The sequence below is a fragment of the Alexandromys fortis genome, unplaced genomic scaffold, assembly GCF_014885135.2.
Source record: "Alexandromys fortis isolate MF-2015 unplaced genomic scaffold, M_Fortis_MF-2015_v1.1 scaffold_6, whole genome shotgun sequence".
NCBI lineage: Eukaryota > Metazoa > Chordata > Mammalia > Rodentia > Cricetidae > Alexandromys > Alexandromys fortis.
In genome coordinates this window covers 11545663-11562730 of record NW_026067902.1, presented here as the reverse complement: position 1 = coordinate 11562730, position 17068 = coordinate 11545663, and the positions used below count along the sequence as shown (strand labels likewise).

General features: G+C 42.1%; 1 protein-coding gene across 2 annotated transcripts in view; it reads right to left on the bottom strand.

Moving 5' to 3' along the window:
• The window catches only part of Nphp1 (nephrocystin 1), a 54997-nt gene that overhangs the window by 26560 nt on the left and 11369 nt on the right, over positions 1–17068 (bottom strand). The window contains exons 4-10 of one of the 2 annotated variants that reach the window (XM_050134387.1): positions 15549–15673; positions 10846–11053; positions 8470–8571; positions 7226–7338; positions 5744–5786; positions 4824–4911; positions 490–584 (exon numbers count right to left, since the gene is read on the bottom strand). In XM_050134387.1, coding sequence (XP_049990344.1) covers positions 490–584; positions 4824–4911; positions 5744–5786; positions 7226–7338; positions 8470–8571; positions 10846–11053; positions 15549–15673 — 774 coding nt within the window. The remainder of the gene's footprint in view (positions 1–489; positions 585–4823; positions 4912–5743; positions 5787–7225; positions 7339–8469; positions 8572–10845; positions 11054–15548; positions 15674–17068) is intronic. The other variant, XM_050134389.1, reaches the window with a different exon arrangement.

Genomic DNA, 17068 nt, shown 5'->3' with positions numbered 1-17068 from the left:
TAAGATCAGGGGCTGTCTCTGACTCTTTTACTGGCTTTTGAGATCCTACTTCTCATACTGTGTCACCTTGTCCATGCGAGGTTTTTAGTCCTACTGCACCTTGATATGTAATTTTTTTCTTGATACTCATGGGGGACCTGCCCTTCCCTAAAGAGAAATGGAGGAGTGGACTGGGGTGGGAACAGAGGGGAGGGTAGGGAATAGGGCCTGTAAGGAGAGGAGAGAGGAGAAACTGACGCAGAGATGTAAAAGAAATAAATGTACTAAAAATATAAACTTAGAATCATTTCTTTTGTAATGAGAGAACAACAATAGAAGAGAAAGGAAGATAAAGTTGAGATACAAAGTTCAAATTATAAAGTATCTTTCAGAAATACACAGTGTATTCTCTGCAAAGCATTTGTCAATTTCCATTTTACATGCTATCTACACACTTGTCACAGGGCAGACACTGGGCGCTCTCATTTGACCAACAGCAAGCACACCTACCGTGCCTGCTTTAGCATCCCACAGGAGATCTCTGAAGGCCAGCTGCGATGTCGTGAGCTCCGGCTGTAAGAAGTAGCTTGCTTGAAACCGGTTCCCTACAAAAATAACACCTCCTTTATTTTCTTACAAAAGAGAAATGAAAGTCAAAACCCTAAATCCATACTTTACACAACAAACCTAGCAAAAAAAATTTCTGAAAAGCCATGTACTCACTAAGAATTCAATTTCCAAGGCAGATGGACCAATATATGCTTCTATATTAAAATAGGGCACACAAATTAAGATAGAAATATATAAAGGTCACCTCAAGGTGATCTAAGAGAGTTCTAGATGCTTAGACAAAAAGCTGCCTTATGATAATAAGGATTCATTCAAATACTTGTGTAAAATTTAAGAAATCTGCAATCACGTTTTAGAGATAAGGAAAACAATACATAATTAATTTTATTTTTAATTAATTTTTTGAGACAATGCCTTCTATAAATACCTAGCTGGTCTCTCTATGTAGCCAAGGATGATTTTGAGCTTCCAGTTCTCTTACTTCTGCCTCCCACATGCTGGGATCACAGGCCTACAACTGAACTTCTTATTGTAGAAATCACTACTCACTCAAGAAAAAGTTCTGGAGCCACGTCAGAATCAGAATAGTGAACCTGAGAGGTGCATCCTGTCCTCGTTAGCTTACAGCTGAGGGACTGACACATGAAGCCAACACATGAGTTTTCAGGGTGCTCAAAAGTAGCAGAATATTTGTTTACACTGTGAAGAGTGGTTTAATAAAGAGCTGAATGGCCAATAGCCAGGCAGGAAGAGGTTAGGCCGGACTTCCAGGGACAGAGAGGACTCTGGGAAGAAGAAAGGAGGAGTCCCCAGCCAGACAGAGGAAACACCAGCAAGATGGAAGAGAGGAAACACCATGTGACAGAACGTAGGTTAACATAAATGGGTTAATTTAAGTTGTAAGAGCTAGTTGAGACAAGCCTAAGCTAAAGGGCAAACTTTCATGATTAACAAGACTCCTCCATTTGGGGCTGGCAACCAAAATGAAAGTCTGTCTCCACTCAGGTAGTTTCAAGGGTCTGGGGAAACCAACATAACCATGGCAGGAATCCCGGGGAAGGATGGAAAGACACGGGAAAGAGCCACTTTATCAGAGGGAACCTTGAGAAGTCACTCCAAGGACAACTGAGCAGCTGAGGAACACACAGAAGACACTTGTCGCCATGGTTCTTCTTTACAACAGCTCATAGACAGATGTTCTTATGACACCTGTCACCATGGTTCTTCTTTACAACAGCTCATAGACAGATGTTCTTAAGCACTGGGAAAGCCCAAAATGAACAAGGGAACAAACAACAGGTAAAGAGAATGCTTTGGAAAATTCTTGCTACAGAGCAGGGCTTAATGGGATGGGGCTTAGGGGTTGGTCCTTAAAGGCAGCAGGATTAGATGTCCTGCTAATACTGATTAGGCACATACCAATGGGGGAAAGGCTGGAGAGGGTTGGCTAAAGATGGAGGTAAGGACAGCTGTCTTAGGGTTTCTATTGTTATGGAGAGACTCCATAACCACAACAACTCTTATAAAGGAAAAACATTTAATTGGAGCGGCTTACATTTTAAGGATTTAGTCCATTATCATCATGGTAGGAAGCAAGGCAGCATACAGGCAGGCATAGTGCTGGAACAGGAGCTAAGAGTCCTACATCTTGACCAGCAGGCAACAAGAAGTGAACTGTCCACTGGGCGTGGCTTGAGCATATATGAGACCTCAAAGCCTACCCGCACAGTGACACACTTCCTCTAACAAAGCCACACTTAAGAGTGCCATTCCTTTTGGGGGACATTTTCTTTCAAACCATTTGTGAAACTAGGAAAGCGGCTGGAACCCAGAGTACCAGCCTGGCCACCCCTGATGCCAAAGGGAGGGTGACAAAAAGATGAATACTCAAGGGGTGAGATTCAGGGTTCTGGAGATGGCTCAGTAAGCAAAGCACTTGCCATGCGTGTTGTGGAATGATCTCTTTGTACACTGCAAAGATTTGTCACTCAGACTGGTTTAATAAAAAAATGAATGGCCAATAGCTAGGCAGGATTTCTGAGGAAAAGAGGATGCTGGGAAGAAAAAGGGCAGAGTTGCCAGCTGACAAGAGGAAACAGACATACAAGAAATGAGGTAAAAGTCATGAATCATGTAGTAACACATAGATGACTAGAGATGGATTAAGTTACAAGAGTGTTGAAGGAGGAGGCCACTTGCTCATTTCCTGGCAGCTCAGACCGAAAATAATCACACAGAAACTATATTATTTAAATCACTGCTTGGCCCATTAGCTCTAGCTTCTTATTGGCTAACTCTTATATCTTAATTCAACCCATTTCTAGTAATATGTGTATCACTATGAGGTCATGGCCTACCAGCAAAGTTTCAGTGTGTCTGTCTCTGGTGGTGGCTCAATAGCTTCTCTCTGACTCTGCCTTCTTTCTCCCAGCATTCAGTTTAGTTTTCCCCACGTAATTTAACCCATTTCCATTAATCTGTGCATTAACACATGGCAGTGGCTTACCATGTAAAGTTCTGGCATGTCTGTCTCTGGCAGCAGCTCCATGGTTTCTCCTAACTCCTCCTTCTTTCTCCCAGCATTCAATTTAGTTTTCCCTACCTACCTCTATTGCCTGTGCAGATCCAAGACAGTTTCTTTATTAACCAATGGTATTCATAGCATACAGAGGTATGTTTTTAAAAATCAGAGATATATTTTAGATAGACAGGTGATCTTCAAATACTTCAAAGGCCTACAGAATATTTAAAGCATTTAAAATGTTTTATTAACATAGAGCTTTTCGTGAGAATGAAATATGTCTGCTCCTGGCAACATCAATTTACTTCAGAAAAGATATTAGACATCAAAAAACCTCTAAATGGAGTTTGTTTTCATTGTGGCAAGTTTAGCCACTGGGGGGGAGGCTGTTCTTACCTTGACTTCTGACAATATGCTATACAAACTGGACAAGCAAGTACAAAGGAAAAAGACTGTCTAATTTTGCCATTAGAAGGTGAGACGGTCCTTCAAAATTCCTGCTTTACAGAAAAGTTTGTTAGATATTCTAGACCTGTAGCCTAAGATGGATGCCCTAATGCTACAGAGGAACCTGGAGTGATTGTCCAGGAAGACAGATATCTCTGTCATTTCTATAGTTTTGGAAGTTGTTTGATCTGTACTTCCTGTTTATTAAGGTAACAATATATCCTTCTGGGATTTTTGATGGAGTTTAAGACTAGACAGTCATAGTTATAGTTTTCCTTAGTTATGATAGAAGGTAAATTAGGCACAGAGCTTTGGACTCATCAAGACAGGATAGATAATGGGATATTTTCTCCAAATATGCCAAATACAAATGAACTGGACACTGTAAATATAATCCTTACCTGATATTTGTTCTTGTTTATAATTTTATTATGTTAGAGTTAAAACCCTTCCTTTACACAAAAAGGGGGAAATGTTGATCATTTTGTACACTGTAAAGATTTGTCACACAGATGGGTTTAACAAAACACAGCCAGTCGGTGGTGGCATACACCTTTAATCCCAGCACTTGGGAGGCAGAGGCAGGTGGATCTCTGTGAGTTCGAGGCCAGCCTCATCTACAAGAGCTAATTCCAAAGTTACAGAGAAACCCTGTCTCGAAAAACAAAAACAAATAAACAAAAAAAGCTGGATGGATTCAGGGTAGAGAGAATGCTGGGAAGAAGGATAGAGTCACTAACTGACTAAAAGGAACAGAATGCAAGAAAAGAGGTAAAAGCCACAAGTCACATGGCAACACACAGATGATTCAAGATGGGCTAATTTAAGTTATAAGGGGTAATTAGGAATAAGCCTAAGCTATCAGCTGGGCTTTTATAATTAATAAGGACTCTCCATGTCATGATTTGAAAGTTGGCAGGGGGGACAGAAAAATCCACCTACACATGAGCATGAGGACCTCAGTTCTATCCCTCAGAATACAGGCAAGAGCCAGGCGTACTACAGCAGTACACACCCGTGGTCCCTGTGCTCGCGAGCAGAAATGGAGGAGATTCCTAGAGCTTGCTGCCTAGCAAGTGTAGCCAAACTAAGTGAGGGGGCCTTACCTCAAAAAATATAGTAGGAAACAGTTTGGAAAGGCAAATGGTGTTCTCTGGCCTCATCACAAAGGAACACACATGCACATACACAGACACACACATGGGAGGGGTAGATTTAGGATCTTCTGTTTTGACAATAACAGAAAAATTAAAGTTCAGCTTTGACTGCTTAACTACAAGAGTGGAGATGGAAAGCCCCGTGTTACCTTCATCCAGCAGCTGGGCGAGCAGGGATGGCCGGAACCCTGCAGGAATGGCTCCCATGGTGGCTAACGTTTCGATCGTGTTTATCTGCTGAAGAGAGGAAAATGAAATAGACTTGTTTTCATTCCTCTCTTCGTCTGTGTAATACCTCAACACCATTTCAATCATAACCCAATAGAGAAAAATACAAAACAAAGACTTCGAGGTAAGAAATACTGCAGTGTCACCCCCAATTCCTCGAGGGTGACACTCACCATGAACCCTGGTCTCTCTAACGAATTTGACCTTCATAGTGACTAGAGTACAGAGCTCTGAGTTCTACGCCTGCGGCTCCACGGCACATGTGAACAAATGGTCACTAGTGCATCTGACCCACACCTTGGAATCGATGGATGCTTTGCGCATGTGAACTTCTGCCCGCCCACACACAAGCATGTCCTTGTAATGAAGGGAGGGAGTAGAGTCAGGAAGGCGACTCGGTACACTGTTAATGGAGATGGCTTAGGGGCTCAGAGGAAGGATTTTCTTATGTTATATAATTTCTTCATACAATTATGGGTCATTTCTTATTCTGATGTCTTTTTTATGTTTTTCAAATAGCTGAAATCTAATATCAGTTTCCCCAAAATGATAGAAGACTCCCAGAGGAACACAGGATAATCCCAAGCTCTTAAATCATATCACAGATGAGATGCTCTACTTCTCACACAGGACCTAAAGAGAAATGCTATTTGGATCATCTCCAGCAGGCAGGAGATGCCTTATGCTCACTACACCTTGCATCTGCTATGATCTCTGCTGTCCCCAGTCTCTATTCTGCTCTGAACTCAGTCTGAACTACTAAGTAACAAACCAAATGTATCTTACTTGCCAATTACGTCACTATTATTAGACACAAATCACGAGACAGGTGATAACCAACCTCTGAGAGAGCTTTTCGAACAGCACTCCAGTGAGAATCAGTTCTAGGGAGACAAAGGAGCAAGGTCAGCGCAGGGACCAGGTATGCCTATTCCAACCGGGCACTCAAAGAAGTATGTAATCATCAATCAATTTTGAAAACTAAACAGTTGTCTTAAAGAGGAGGCCAAGCTAGAACTAAATGCCCCAAAAATCATTACAAAATTAAAGTAGCAGCACGTGTCTCCATTTCATCAAAGTGTTGAATTTGTAGGGGAAAAGGGCCAGCCAGAGAAGCCCAGCTTGGCCCTGAAATCAGAGCGAGTGAAAGAAACACATACTGGCTCAGACCTGAGCCAGTGAAAGGAATACTTTAACCCTGAAACCAGAACCAAAGAAATACACCCTGACTCTGAAACTAGTGCCAAAGAAACACACTTTGGCCCTTGGATCAGAGTCAGTGAAAGAAATATGCCCTGGCCCCCAACTAGGGCCAAAAAGCTTACAAAGGTCAGTGAAAGAAACAAATTTGGATCTGAGATCAGCCATTTCTGCCCCTGACCAACTAAACTAACCAATCCCTGAGCAGGGAAAACCAATCCCTCTTCTCCCTGGGAAAATTCCTCCCCTAAGAAGCCATATATAAGCCCTGTGCCTGTTCAGTTTGTGGCTGCTCTTCTTCCCTCTCTGGAAGAGGCAGCGACTCTCCTAGATGCTTCCCTTCCAAGAGGCAGGCACTCTCCTGGATTCTTCCTTCCCAATAAATCTCTTGAACCAGGTTTGGGTGAGACCTTCTTTCACCAGAGCAGGGCTGTAACACTTTGGCCAGAAATGTCGCTGGGGAAACCTTCCTCTGGCAGAACAGAGCTGCTACACTTTGGAGCAGGGGAAGGTTTGCTACACTCCAGAACACTGGAGCAGAGCTGTAACTACTTCCCTGGGGAAGAAGCCCTTTCCTGCTGCAGCAGAGCTGTTATGTTGGGGAAACCTTTTCCTACAGCAGGGCTGTAAGCTGCTAAGCTTACTGTGACCTGTGCTGCTCCACGACTCCCGACTGCTGACTGCTGACTGCCGACTGCCGAGCCCTCGTCCACCCGAGCTGTAACACTCAGTATTCTCCAGCTCCCAACTGCCAGGATCCCTTTCCATCTGAGCTGTGACACTTACAGAATTATTTATGATAGTAAAAATAAAACCAAACGTTTCTGGGGCTGGAGATGGCTTACTTGGTAAAATGTTTGCCATGCAAGTGTGGAGACCTGAGTTCAGTTCCCTAGAGCTGACATAAAAAGCCAAGGTTATGCACTGATCTCAGAGCTGGGGAGGTGGAGACAGAATGGTGCCTGGGGCTCAGTGTCCACGAAGCCTAGCCCAGTGAGCAAGCTCCAGGTCCCAGAGAGACCCAGTATCAAAAAGCAAGGTGCATGGCTCCACGCACGCGTGCACACACGCAGGCAGCACAGGCTTCTTTGTGCTACCCCGCTGCCCTCTCCCACCTCGTTACCTCTGCTTTACTTTGGCTCCGTTCGCAGTTTCATCCACCACCTCCACATCCTCTTCGCTGCCCTCCTTGCTGCCTTCTTCACTCGATTCTTGTTTGTCTTTTTTATTATATGGCTGGAAAATTGAGGACATGCAAAGTGAGTGTCAGGTAATACAAAATCAATCAACAAAAGTACCAGTGTTTTAAGGAAGACCTGTCATGGATGAGAATACTTGTATGTGATGGGGAACACGGAACACGTGTTTGCGAATTTCACTATTTGAAAAAAATGACAGGAAGGAATGGTAATTTCAAAACCTGGGAACCTGAGTCAGGAGGATCATGAATTCTAGGCTAGCCTGGGCTCCACAGCAAGTTCCTGTCAGAAAGAGAGAGTGAGGGAGTGAGTGAGGGAGGGAGGGAGGGAGGGAGGGAGAGAGAGAGAGAGAGAGAGAGAGAGAGAGAGAGAAGGAGACAAGTTTTATAGCCAACATAAATCACATATCTGTTTATGTTAGGTGGAATTTAAATTAAAAATTAAGAAAAGGATCAGTGAAAGTGCTGGAAGAAGATACTCATGGAATAAGAAAGCCCTTTTCAGAAGTAATATCAAATGTAAAACCAAAAGTCATGAGTGAACACACTGACAGGTTTACATAACAAAAATACACACAACAGGAAGTCAAAAAAATATCAGACACAAATGTCTGAAGGCTAACATCTTAATTAATAACATAGCAGCTGTTACATTCAATAAGGAGAGATATAAGTAGAAAACACGGAGTTTAATAAATGCAAACAGAACAATAATGAGATTGGTTTTGATGACCACTCCCAGGGGATGGCAAATTGGTGAAATAAATCAAATCCAAAAACGACTGTGTGGATTATCACCACAGCAGCTGCTTGCTCTCCATCTCCCCATCTCAGTGCTGAAAGATTTCAGACTGCAATAATGGTTACTGAGCACTGGGGAGGCTGAGACAGGCAGATCCCTAGGACTTGGTGGCCTACTTGGCAACCCCCTGAGAGACGGTCTCAAAACTAAGATGGCCTATACTTGAAAACAGCACTAACCCCCACGGCATCTTCATGATGGGAGTGTTCCAGAGTTCACGATGGGGGCCCAGGAGGCAGGCAGTTAATACAGAGCACTTCCCCTTCTCACCATGGCTGCTAACAGGTCAGAAGTACAGCTCCACGCCTTATCACCATCAGAACAGAAACACTTTGTCGCAGGAAAGGCACAAATGAGCAGGACTAACCTCCAAGTAGGTTCTGGGAATGAGACCCTCATTCCCTTCAGCATCCTTGGCCAGCCACCAACCATCAGGCTTTTTGTCGATTATGTGGAGAATGTCCCCTTTCTTAAACAAAACAAAGTAGAAACTGAACAATGTTTCATTACAAATGCTTCAAAATACATTTCTACTAAAGTAAAATAAGCAAATAAGCTTTATTAATTATTTAGTCCCATTTGAAAATAAAGTCCATCACACTCTACTACTGACTCTATGTGACTATAAAAGAATCACTTCATTGGCTACTTAGCACACACACACACACACACACACACACACACACACACGAAGCTTATATTCAAATGAGAAGCACCTCTTCACTATTTTGTGTGTGTATGCGTGTCTGAATGTTTTGCCTGCATGCATGTCTGTGCACCAACACATGCCTAATATCCATGGAAGTGAGAAAGGGCTGTGGATCTCCTAGAACTGGAGTTACAGGCTGTGAGCCACGATGTGGGAGCTGGAAACCAAACCTGTGTCCTCTGTAAGGGCAGCAAGTGTTCTTAACTGCTGAGCCATCTCTCCAGCTCCTTCACTATCATTCTGAAGGTATCATGCTATGCCAACACTTTGATTATTACATAAGAAAAACTGAATTTGTGACTGTCTCTTTGGAAAGTATTTTTCAGAAGCACCATGTGAATCCTTGAGAAAATCAGTTCTGTGAAATTAAAATTAAACCATATGTTGAAGCAAAGATAGTACTTGTCTAATATATATCCCAACTCACATTTTGAATTACATTTATCCAAACATAAAAATATGATCCACCAACCAGGTATGGTAGTACATATCTTTAATTACAATACTGGGGAAACAGAGGGAGGTAGATCTCTTGAGTTTGAGGCCAGCCTAGTCTATATAGTGAGTCCCAAGCCAGCCAGAGACACACAGTGAGACCATGTTAAATATATACATATATATATATGTATATATATTCCATTTTTGGGTTCTTTTTTGAGACAGGGTTTCTCTGTGCAACAGCCCAGGCTGTTCTGCAACTCATTTTGTAGAGCAGGCTGGCCCTGAATTCAAAAAGATCCACTTGTCTCTGCCTCCTGAATGCTGGGATTAAAGGTGTGCACCACTACTATCTGATATATATTCCATCTTTGATGATCTTAGAAGCTCTACAATTGAAGGTATTGAGAAACAAAGTTTTTCTTAGAATATACATTCTGTCCAATACTGATGGCATTCTTCAGAGCTGAAAATAATTCTATGAATTAAAATGTAAATATATTGGCTACATAATACACTTTTGTCATATTTGTTATTTAATTTTGGAATTTTATAACTATAAGAACTAAAATTGGCATATTCTTTAAGACTCTCAACTTATGTTCACAACAGAAAGCTGTAAGCTTCTTTAAAAACCACAACTCCAGCTGGAGAGATGGCTTAGCCATTAAAGGCTGGGCTCCCAACCAAAACTATAAGAACCAGACATCTAGCTGGGTGGTGGTGGCACACACCTTTACTTCCAGTACCCAGAGGCAGAGGCAGGCGGATCTCTGTGAGTTCAAGACCAGCCTGGTCTACAAAGCGAGGTCCAGGATAGCGAGGACAGAAAAACCATCTTGAAAAACAAACAAGCAAAATACACACACACACACACACACACACACACACACACACACACACCAAAAAAACAACAACAACATAACAAAACCCCAAAACCCAGCAGTCTAAGCCAGGCCAACTTAGTGGGAAAGTGCTTGCCTAACATGCATAAATCCTATGACTTGCTCTCCTTCACTGAGAAAGCAATCCATGAGTTTATTTTCTCACCCTCCTGCTACTTATGTATGCACAGACCAAGCATAAGTGACTGGAAGGAAGGCCTTTTGTTGACAGGGGAGAAGGGGAGTGTGTATTTTGTTTTTGAGACAAAGGCTCACTACATAGCCTTGACTGGCCTGGAACTCACTATGTAGACCAGGCTGGTTTTGAACTTACAGAGATCTGTCTGCCTCTGCCTCCTGGGTGCTAGGAGTAAAGGCGTGTGCACAGTGCCAGGCTACTGAAGAACTGCCTCTAACAACATGAATCATGCCTATTGCTTCAACCTACAGGATCTGCCTGAGTTGAGTAATTTCATATATGCCTCAATTATAACATGTACCCTGAATTAGGAGCTATAAAATTACATCTATTTTGAAAAGAAAATCTTTAGAAGGGGAAATTTTAATAAAAGACCCTCCTATGAGTGCTACTTCCAAGTTATGGTTATTTTTCTAAAGAAGGTTTACTCTCAGGACTGTGAAGGGCAAGTGCACAGCTCTCAGGAATTTCTGTTAGGGATGCGCTTGCCCTGGCTGCAGACTAACTACCTACCTTAAATGTCAGGTCCCCAGCCTGCTGAGCAGCGAAGTCCCCGAGAGCAAAGTACGTGATGATTTCTGCTTGTTTGGGGGAGTCTTGTTCCTGCTTTTCTTCCTCGTCTCCTTCTGATTCTTCTTCCTCTCCACCGGTTTCTTCAGTTTCTTCTTCATCTTCTTCTTCGGTCAAGTCCTCATCCTCTTTGTCACTGTGTGTCTCGTCTCTACAAGAAACAAGTCTATCAGTGGGATACATGACGTCACATCCAGGCACAGAGTGAGCAGAGAAAGCTTGGATGGACAAAAGTTGCTCCATATTTGGAGCTGGAAGGAAAAAGACGTAGTAGAAGAATGTGGATGAGAGTTTCCACCATCGAGTTGACCTCTAGTTGGCTAGGACTGGGGGTGAAGAAGCTGAGGCGCTAGACTGTCTTCCAGCCCTGGAGTCGCCCCGCACACACTGCTCAAGCATCTTCATACAGTGCTCGCAGCATGGGCCCTGAGTTTCAATTCTGCCTCTACCCATCCTTCCTTGAACAAGCTTGGGTTAGATTAGTTGGTTTTGTTTGTAGTGCTGGGAATCGAATCAAAGGCCTTACATATTTTAGGAAAATGTTCTATTAGTAAGTTACAACCCCAGTCCATGGCCACTCACAATCCTCTGGCCTTAGCCTCCCAAGTGTGGGGTTACAGATATGTGCCACCATGCTCAGAAAGAGCTGCAATTATTTCTCGTAAGAAAAAGAAACCATGACTTTTGTCTTTGTTGATCTGACTCATTGCTTATCTGTTCTCATTTTCATGGCCTTTTTTGTTCCTTTCTTGAGTTTATTTGGCTCCTTCCTTTCTTCTTCGGCTTCTTAATTTGGAAGCTCTAACAACTGATTTTCAATCTTCTTTCCAAACTACTCATTTCAAGCTAAGCGTTTCCCCCTAAGCACCACTTTGGCTGTAGGTCACACGCCACATTCATTTTTATCCCCACCATGTTCTAATTGTCACTGCAATATTTTCTTTGGCTCATGAGTTATATTTAAGTGTTTGATTTAATTTGCAAACATTGGTGATTTCTACTTCTTATGTCATTGAATTTTAACATAATTCTAAAATTTCAAACAACACCCATGACATAGATTCAGTTCTTTGAAACACAGTGACAAGTGTTTGGGGCGCCTGTGGTTCACCCAATTCACAAGTGATGGATCCTGTGCACTGCACTTTGTTGGGCGCTGGGTCACCGAGTTTCAGAGCAGCATGTGAATGCTTGCCCAATGGGTCTCCATGAGACAAGGCTGGTGGAGACGGTCTCTCACTCAACAAGGATCAGCGGCCTTCGAGATAGCACAGAGTGTGCTGGGACCTGCATGCTCTCTTCTGTCCCATAATATTGACGATTCTCCTGGCAGGTTTTGTTGTTGTTGTTGTTGTTTTGTCTTGTTTTTATTTTCACTTCATCGGTCGCACATGGGACAGATATGATCACTTCCAGAAACATTTTTTTTTCTCAAATGTTTTCCCCTAAAATTCTTTGGAAACGAATGCTTCTCAGGTTTCTTTTTCTTTCTTTTAGGTTTCTTATCTATAAACACCAGCTGTCACCCTAGACCCTGGGAACTTTTCTGATTCAGTGCAAGTAGGACAGGGGCAATAAAAGTTAACGGGCACATGTAAGGAGGCAACAAAGGGGACATTAACTATGTCTCTTAATTTTGGGAAAAAAACATTAAGATGGAAAAAGAGTGCCTTATCAAAGCTCACCCTCTGTAGAAAGCTTAGGCATGCAGGACCCTTTTGTAGGACAAGGCAACAGTTGGAAGCATTCGAGCTAACTGTATGCAAGCAGCTTATGGCAAATTACCCCCATTTCTGTAAAGATGCTTTATTAAGCTTTGAATGCTATTGTTGTTCTTGGGAATGTGTGCTCATGTCTATTCCATGATGTGCCTGGCTTGATATTTGGCCAACCTAACAAAATGCTCAGCATTGCTTTTGGTTTAAAAGTTGTTTGCCTATAAAAGTTGGGGGAAAACATATTTGTTTTTACTGGAGGCTAATGCTGAAGGGTAGGAAAAACATATTTACTTTTGAAGTATAAAAAAGATGGTTTGAGCTATTTGGAGTGGGCCACTTGTGCCAAACTCATCCGGTGGTTGGACACTTCTTCTTTGCACCGATGCCCCTTCCTGGTCTTGGGACCTGAACCCCGCTGCAGTGGGGTCAGCAGCGCATTGTTTCCTTGGGCACGGAGGTCTACACCATCTACACCGATGTTATCAGTCAAGGTTGCTGAGAACCATGGATTAATTTCCTGACCTACAAGCAGTTCTGGCAACCCTGGCTTATACATTCGAGTCTATGTTATTAGGGTTTTTTTTTCCCCCTACTGAACTTACTCTTCTATAAACACAAAATGTCCTTTGTTTGTAGTAAATACTTTGGGCCTAGATGTCTACTTTGCCCAGTTAAGTAACTAACTCCCTTACTTAGCTTTTCTTAGCATTTGCATGTAATATATCTTTTCACTTTTCCTTTGAAGTTATCTATAATTTGTAACTAGTGTATAACTCTTATTACCAGTACACATATGTAGGTCTATAGAAAAACAAAACAAAACAAAGAACCCCAAAGCCAAGGCCAACCTGACAATCTCTTTTTCAAGTGAAACACCAGTCCACTCACCTTTGCTCTAGCTGTCTAAGTGGCCACTTTATGTCTAAGCATGCTACCCTTTAGTTTCCTTTTGTCTCATGTGCACTTTTTTGTCTCTTTTTCTCTTTAAAATTTTTTTTATTAATTTTTAGCATCCCACCTTTTTGTTTATATGGTTTCCTAATGTGTGTATTATAATGTAATCTAAACTATCATAGTCTTATCTGAATTACTGTTTTATCATCAGCAAAAATAAAAGAATCTCAAGCTGATAGAATTACAGTCAAGTCCTTTGTACCAGGGTTGTACTCGTACAGCACATGGCCAATCCTTACTAGCTTTAGCTTCCACATCTGTGCATCTGTTCGCTTGGTAAAATAGAACGAGCTTGTGTAGTACCATGTGCTCAGCTGTGGACTTCCCAAGGCAGCAGCAACTACGAGCGAACAGTGCACAGTTCCACCTCTGGCTGACTACAGCCACATCGTCTTCTCCTTCGGCTTTCCTTGGGTAAACAGGTGCCTTTGCAGTCTGCTTAGCATTATGTCTTCTTCCTTTTTGTGGTATCACTGTGTTTGCTGCTTAAATGTCTCCACAACGGGCTACCAAAGTGTTCGTAGAGTTTCTAAGTATGAGAAAGCTGTTTGCCTTCAGAGAGGTACAAGGGTTAGGTAAGACGTTTCACGTGTAAATTACAGTTCTGTTGGCTATGGATTCATGTTAATAAATCTGTGTGTGTGTGCAAGTGCATGCTTGCATGCTATGTCTTTAGACAGAAACACATGTAAACAATCCTGTATTTTACTCTGTTGTTGAAAACAGTGTGGCTAGAAGCTTACAGGAATCTAAATCTATAAATCCCATGAGTATAATTACTTAGTAATCTCTAAGTCAGTGTCCTTAATAACTTTATAGAACATAACTACTGCAAATAACAAGACTTGACTATCATGATGCTAATTTTATGTCAATTTGAAATAAGTTAGAGTCATCTGGGAGGAAGATTAGGCTGTAGGTGGCCAGGCAGTGATGGTGCACACCTTTAATCCCAGCACTTGGGAGGCAGAGGCAGGTGGATCTCTGTGAGTTCGAGGCCAGCCTGGTCTACAAGAGCTAGTTCCAGGACAGGCTCCAAAGCTACAGAGAAACCCTGTGTCGAAAATCCAAAACCAAAAACCAAAACCAAAGTCAAATCAAAACAAAACAAAAGATTAGGCTGTAGGCAAGCCTGTAGGACATTTTTTAATGAGTGATGAAGGGCTAGTCCACTGGGGCTGGGATCCACTGCCTAGCCTTAACAGTTGTTTCTAATGGGAGCAGAAACACAACACTGGCTACTCTGTCATTCTCAATATTAGAAAGCAAAAAAAAAAAAAAAAAAAATCCTAGAATGTTTGCAAGTATATCCATTGTTCCACCTAGAGTTCAGTGTAAAAGGCTGGAGAACAAGCTGGGCATGGTGGCGTATGCCCATCATCCTAGCCCTGAAGCAGCTGAGAAAGGAAGACTACAAATTCAAGACCACCCTGAACTACACAGCAAGACCCTGTAGCAAAGAGTTGAGGAATAGCATTTGAAGAGGCTCAAAAATTGATTTTTTTTCTTTCTCCACAACTGGGTTTGTTTACACCTACAGGACTTTTGTTCTGTAATTTGTAAAAACTATTATTAATGTTCTTTCCAACAAAAAAAATACATGTTTCTGCTTTCAGTGTTCCAACAACATTCACATTCTTTGAAAGAGAGGGTCATGTAAGCAGACAACCTAAACCACTTTCCTTGTTTGCATCAAGCCTTGCTTTAAGGTGGCATGCGCATTTCCTAACAGTGGTTTATTTAGCTCTTCAGCTCACCAGTCTACTGCTCCAACTAGAATACAGTCTGAGGGCAGAGACTAGGATGCCTCTTAGCATCGCTCACAGGAGCTAAGATGTTCTGGAATCCCCAATACACACATTTAATTGCCTGTAGTGTTTTTGACATTTTTTGTTCTTGCTGCTATATGTCTCTATTCCTAACCATATATATATATATGTATATGTATATGACTTAAGGAGGATGGGAGCATACTTGAGAGTGTCCTTCTTGCTGACGCCCACAGCAAGCTCCTGCAGCTGGCAGGTCAGCTTTTCCAGAAGACTGTACTCCTCCTCCTTTCTCTTCTCATAGTTCCCGACAGGTGCAGATTCATCAGCCTGTGAGAGAACAGGGACCTGACTCAATGGAAAACCAACCCCAGGTTCTCTAAATATATTTAATTTCAAAGGATAACCACAGGGCTAGAGAGATGGCTCAGTGTTTAAGACTGCTTACTGCTCTAGAAGAAGAAACAGGTTTAATTCCCAGAACCCATGTGACAGCTCGCAACTGCCTATACTTCCAGTTGTAAGGGATCCAATAACCTCTTCTGGTACCCAATGAAACTGCAGACATAGCAACACATATAGCCAGGCAGGCACACATTCGTACACATAAAAAAAATTCTTACAAAATAATAAAATAAGCAAGTTGTTGTGGTGTATACCTTTAATCCCAGCACTCAGTGGGCAGAGGCAGGGGGACTCTAAATTTGAGGCCACTCTGGTCTACAGAGTGAGTTCCAGGATGTCCAGAACTATATAGTGAGACTCTGTCTCAAAAAACAAACGCACACAATAAATAAATAAATAAATAAATAAATAAATAAATAAATAAATAAATAGCAAAACTACAATAAATGCTGTAAGACAAGATTACATTTACATTGGAGGATAAGAAAGAGTCTATAGTTCATTGACTTGGAATTCAAACCAAATGAAAAATAAAATTATATGACTCAAACGTTTTTGGGCTTTCTTGCTTCCTTGATATATATTATAGATCTTATATAATCAGTATGAGACAGGTTTGGGCAGTACAAAAATAAGAAAAGCTTGTTCCTAGATTCCAACACTGACTGGTAAAGAAAGGTCTCTTGCCCCTTGAGAGCATCATTTTGTTGCTACATTTTCTCTGCCTAAGGGACTGGTCTGTCTCTGACACTGAGTTCTGTACAACTGGAAAGGTTCAGATCAGATGGTCAGGTGCAGGACCAAGCCTTCAGAACAGGTGGCTCCACTTCAAATGCTCCATGGGGCTTTAGCCCTGGACACCATGGAAACTCTGGTTCATGTTTAAAAATCCCAGGACTGCCAAGAGCAAATTTTTGTTCATCTTTCTTTTGTGAAGTCACTGATATGAGCGACACTGTGTCATCAAGAGGCCTCTTAGCCAGGTACTCTCCCCCCACAGAAGCGTTTCTTAACTGTTAACACACAACTAATCCAATGGAAAAGAAAGGGGAACCCTGTGAGTAGATGTTTCCAGGCTGTCTGAGTTGGCGATGCTGGGTAACATGATCAGAGAGACTTAGCTGAGGTCATGGCTGCTCTGCTCTCATAACAAAGCTAAGGGAACTGTGCTGGCTGATCCTGCTTGTCCACTTGACGCACCTCGCAAAGGGAACCTCAGCTGAGGAACTGCCTCCATCAGCCTGGCCTGTGGCATGACTGGGGTAATTTTTCTTTTCTTTTTTTTTTTTTTTTTTTTTTTTTTTTTTCTTTTTTTTTTTT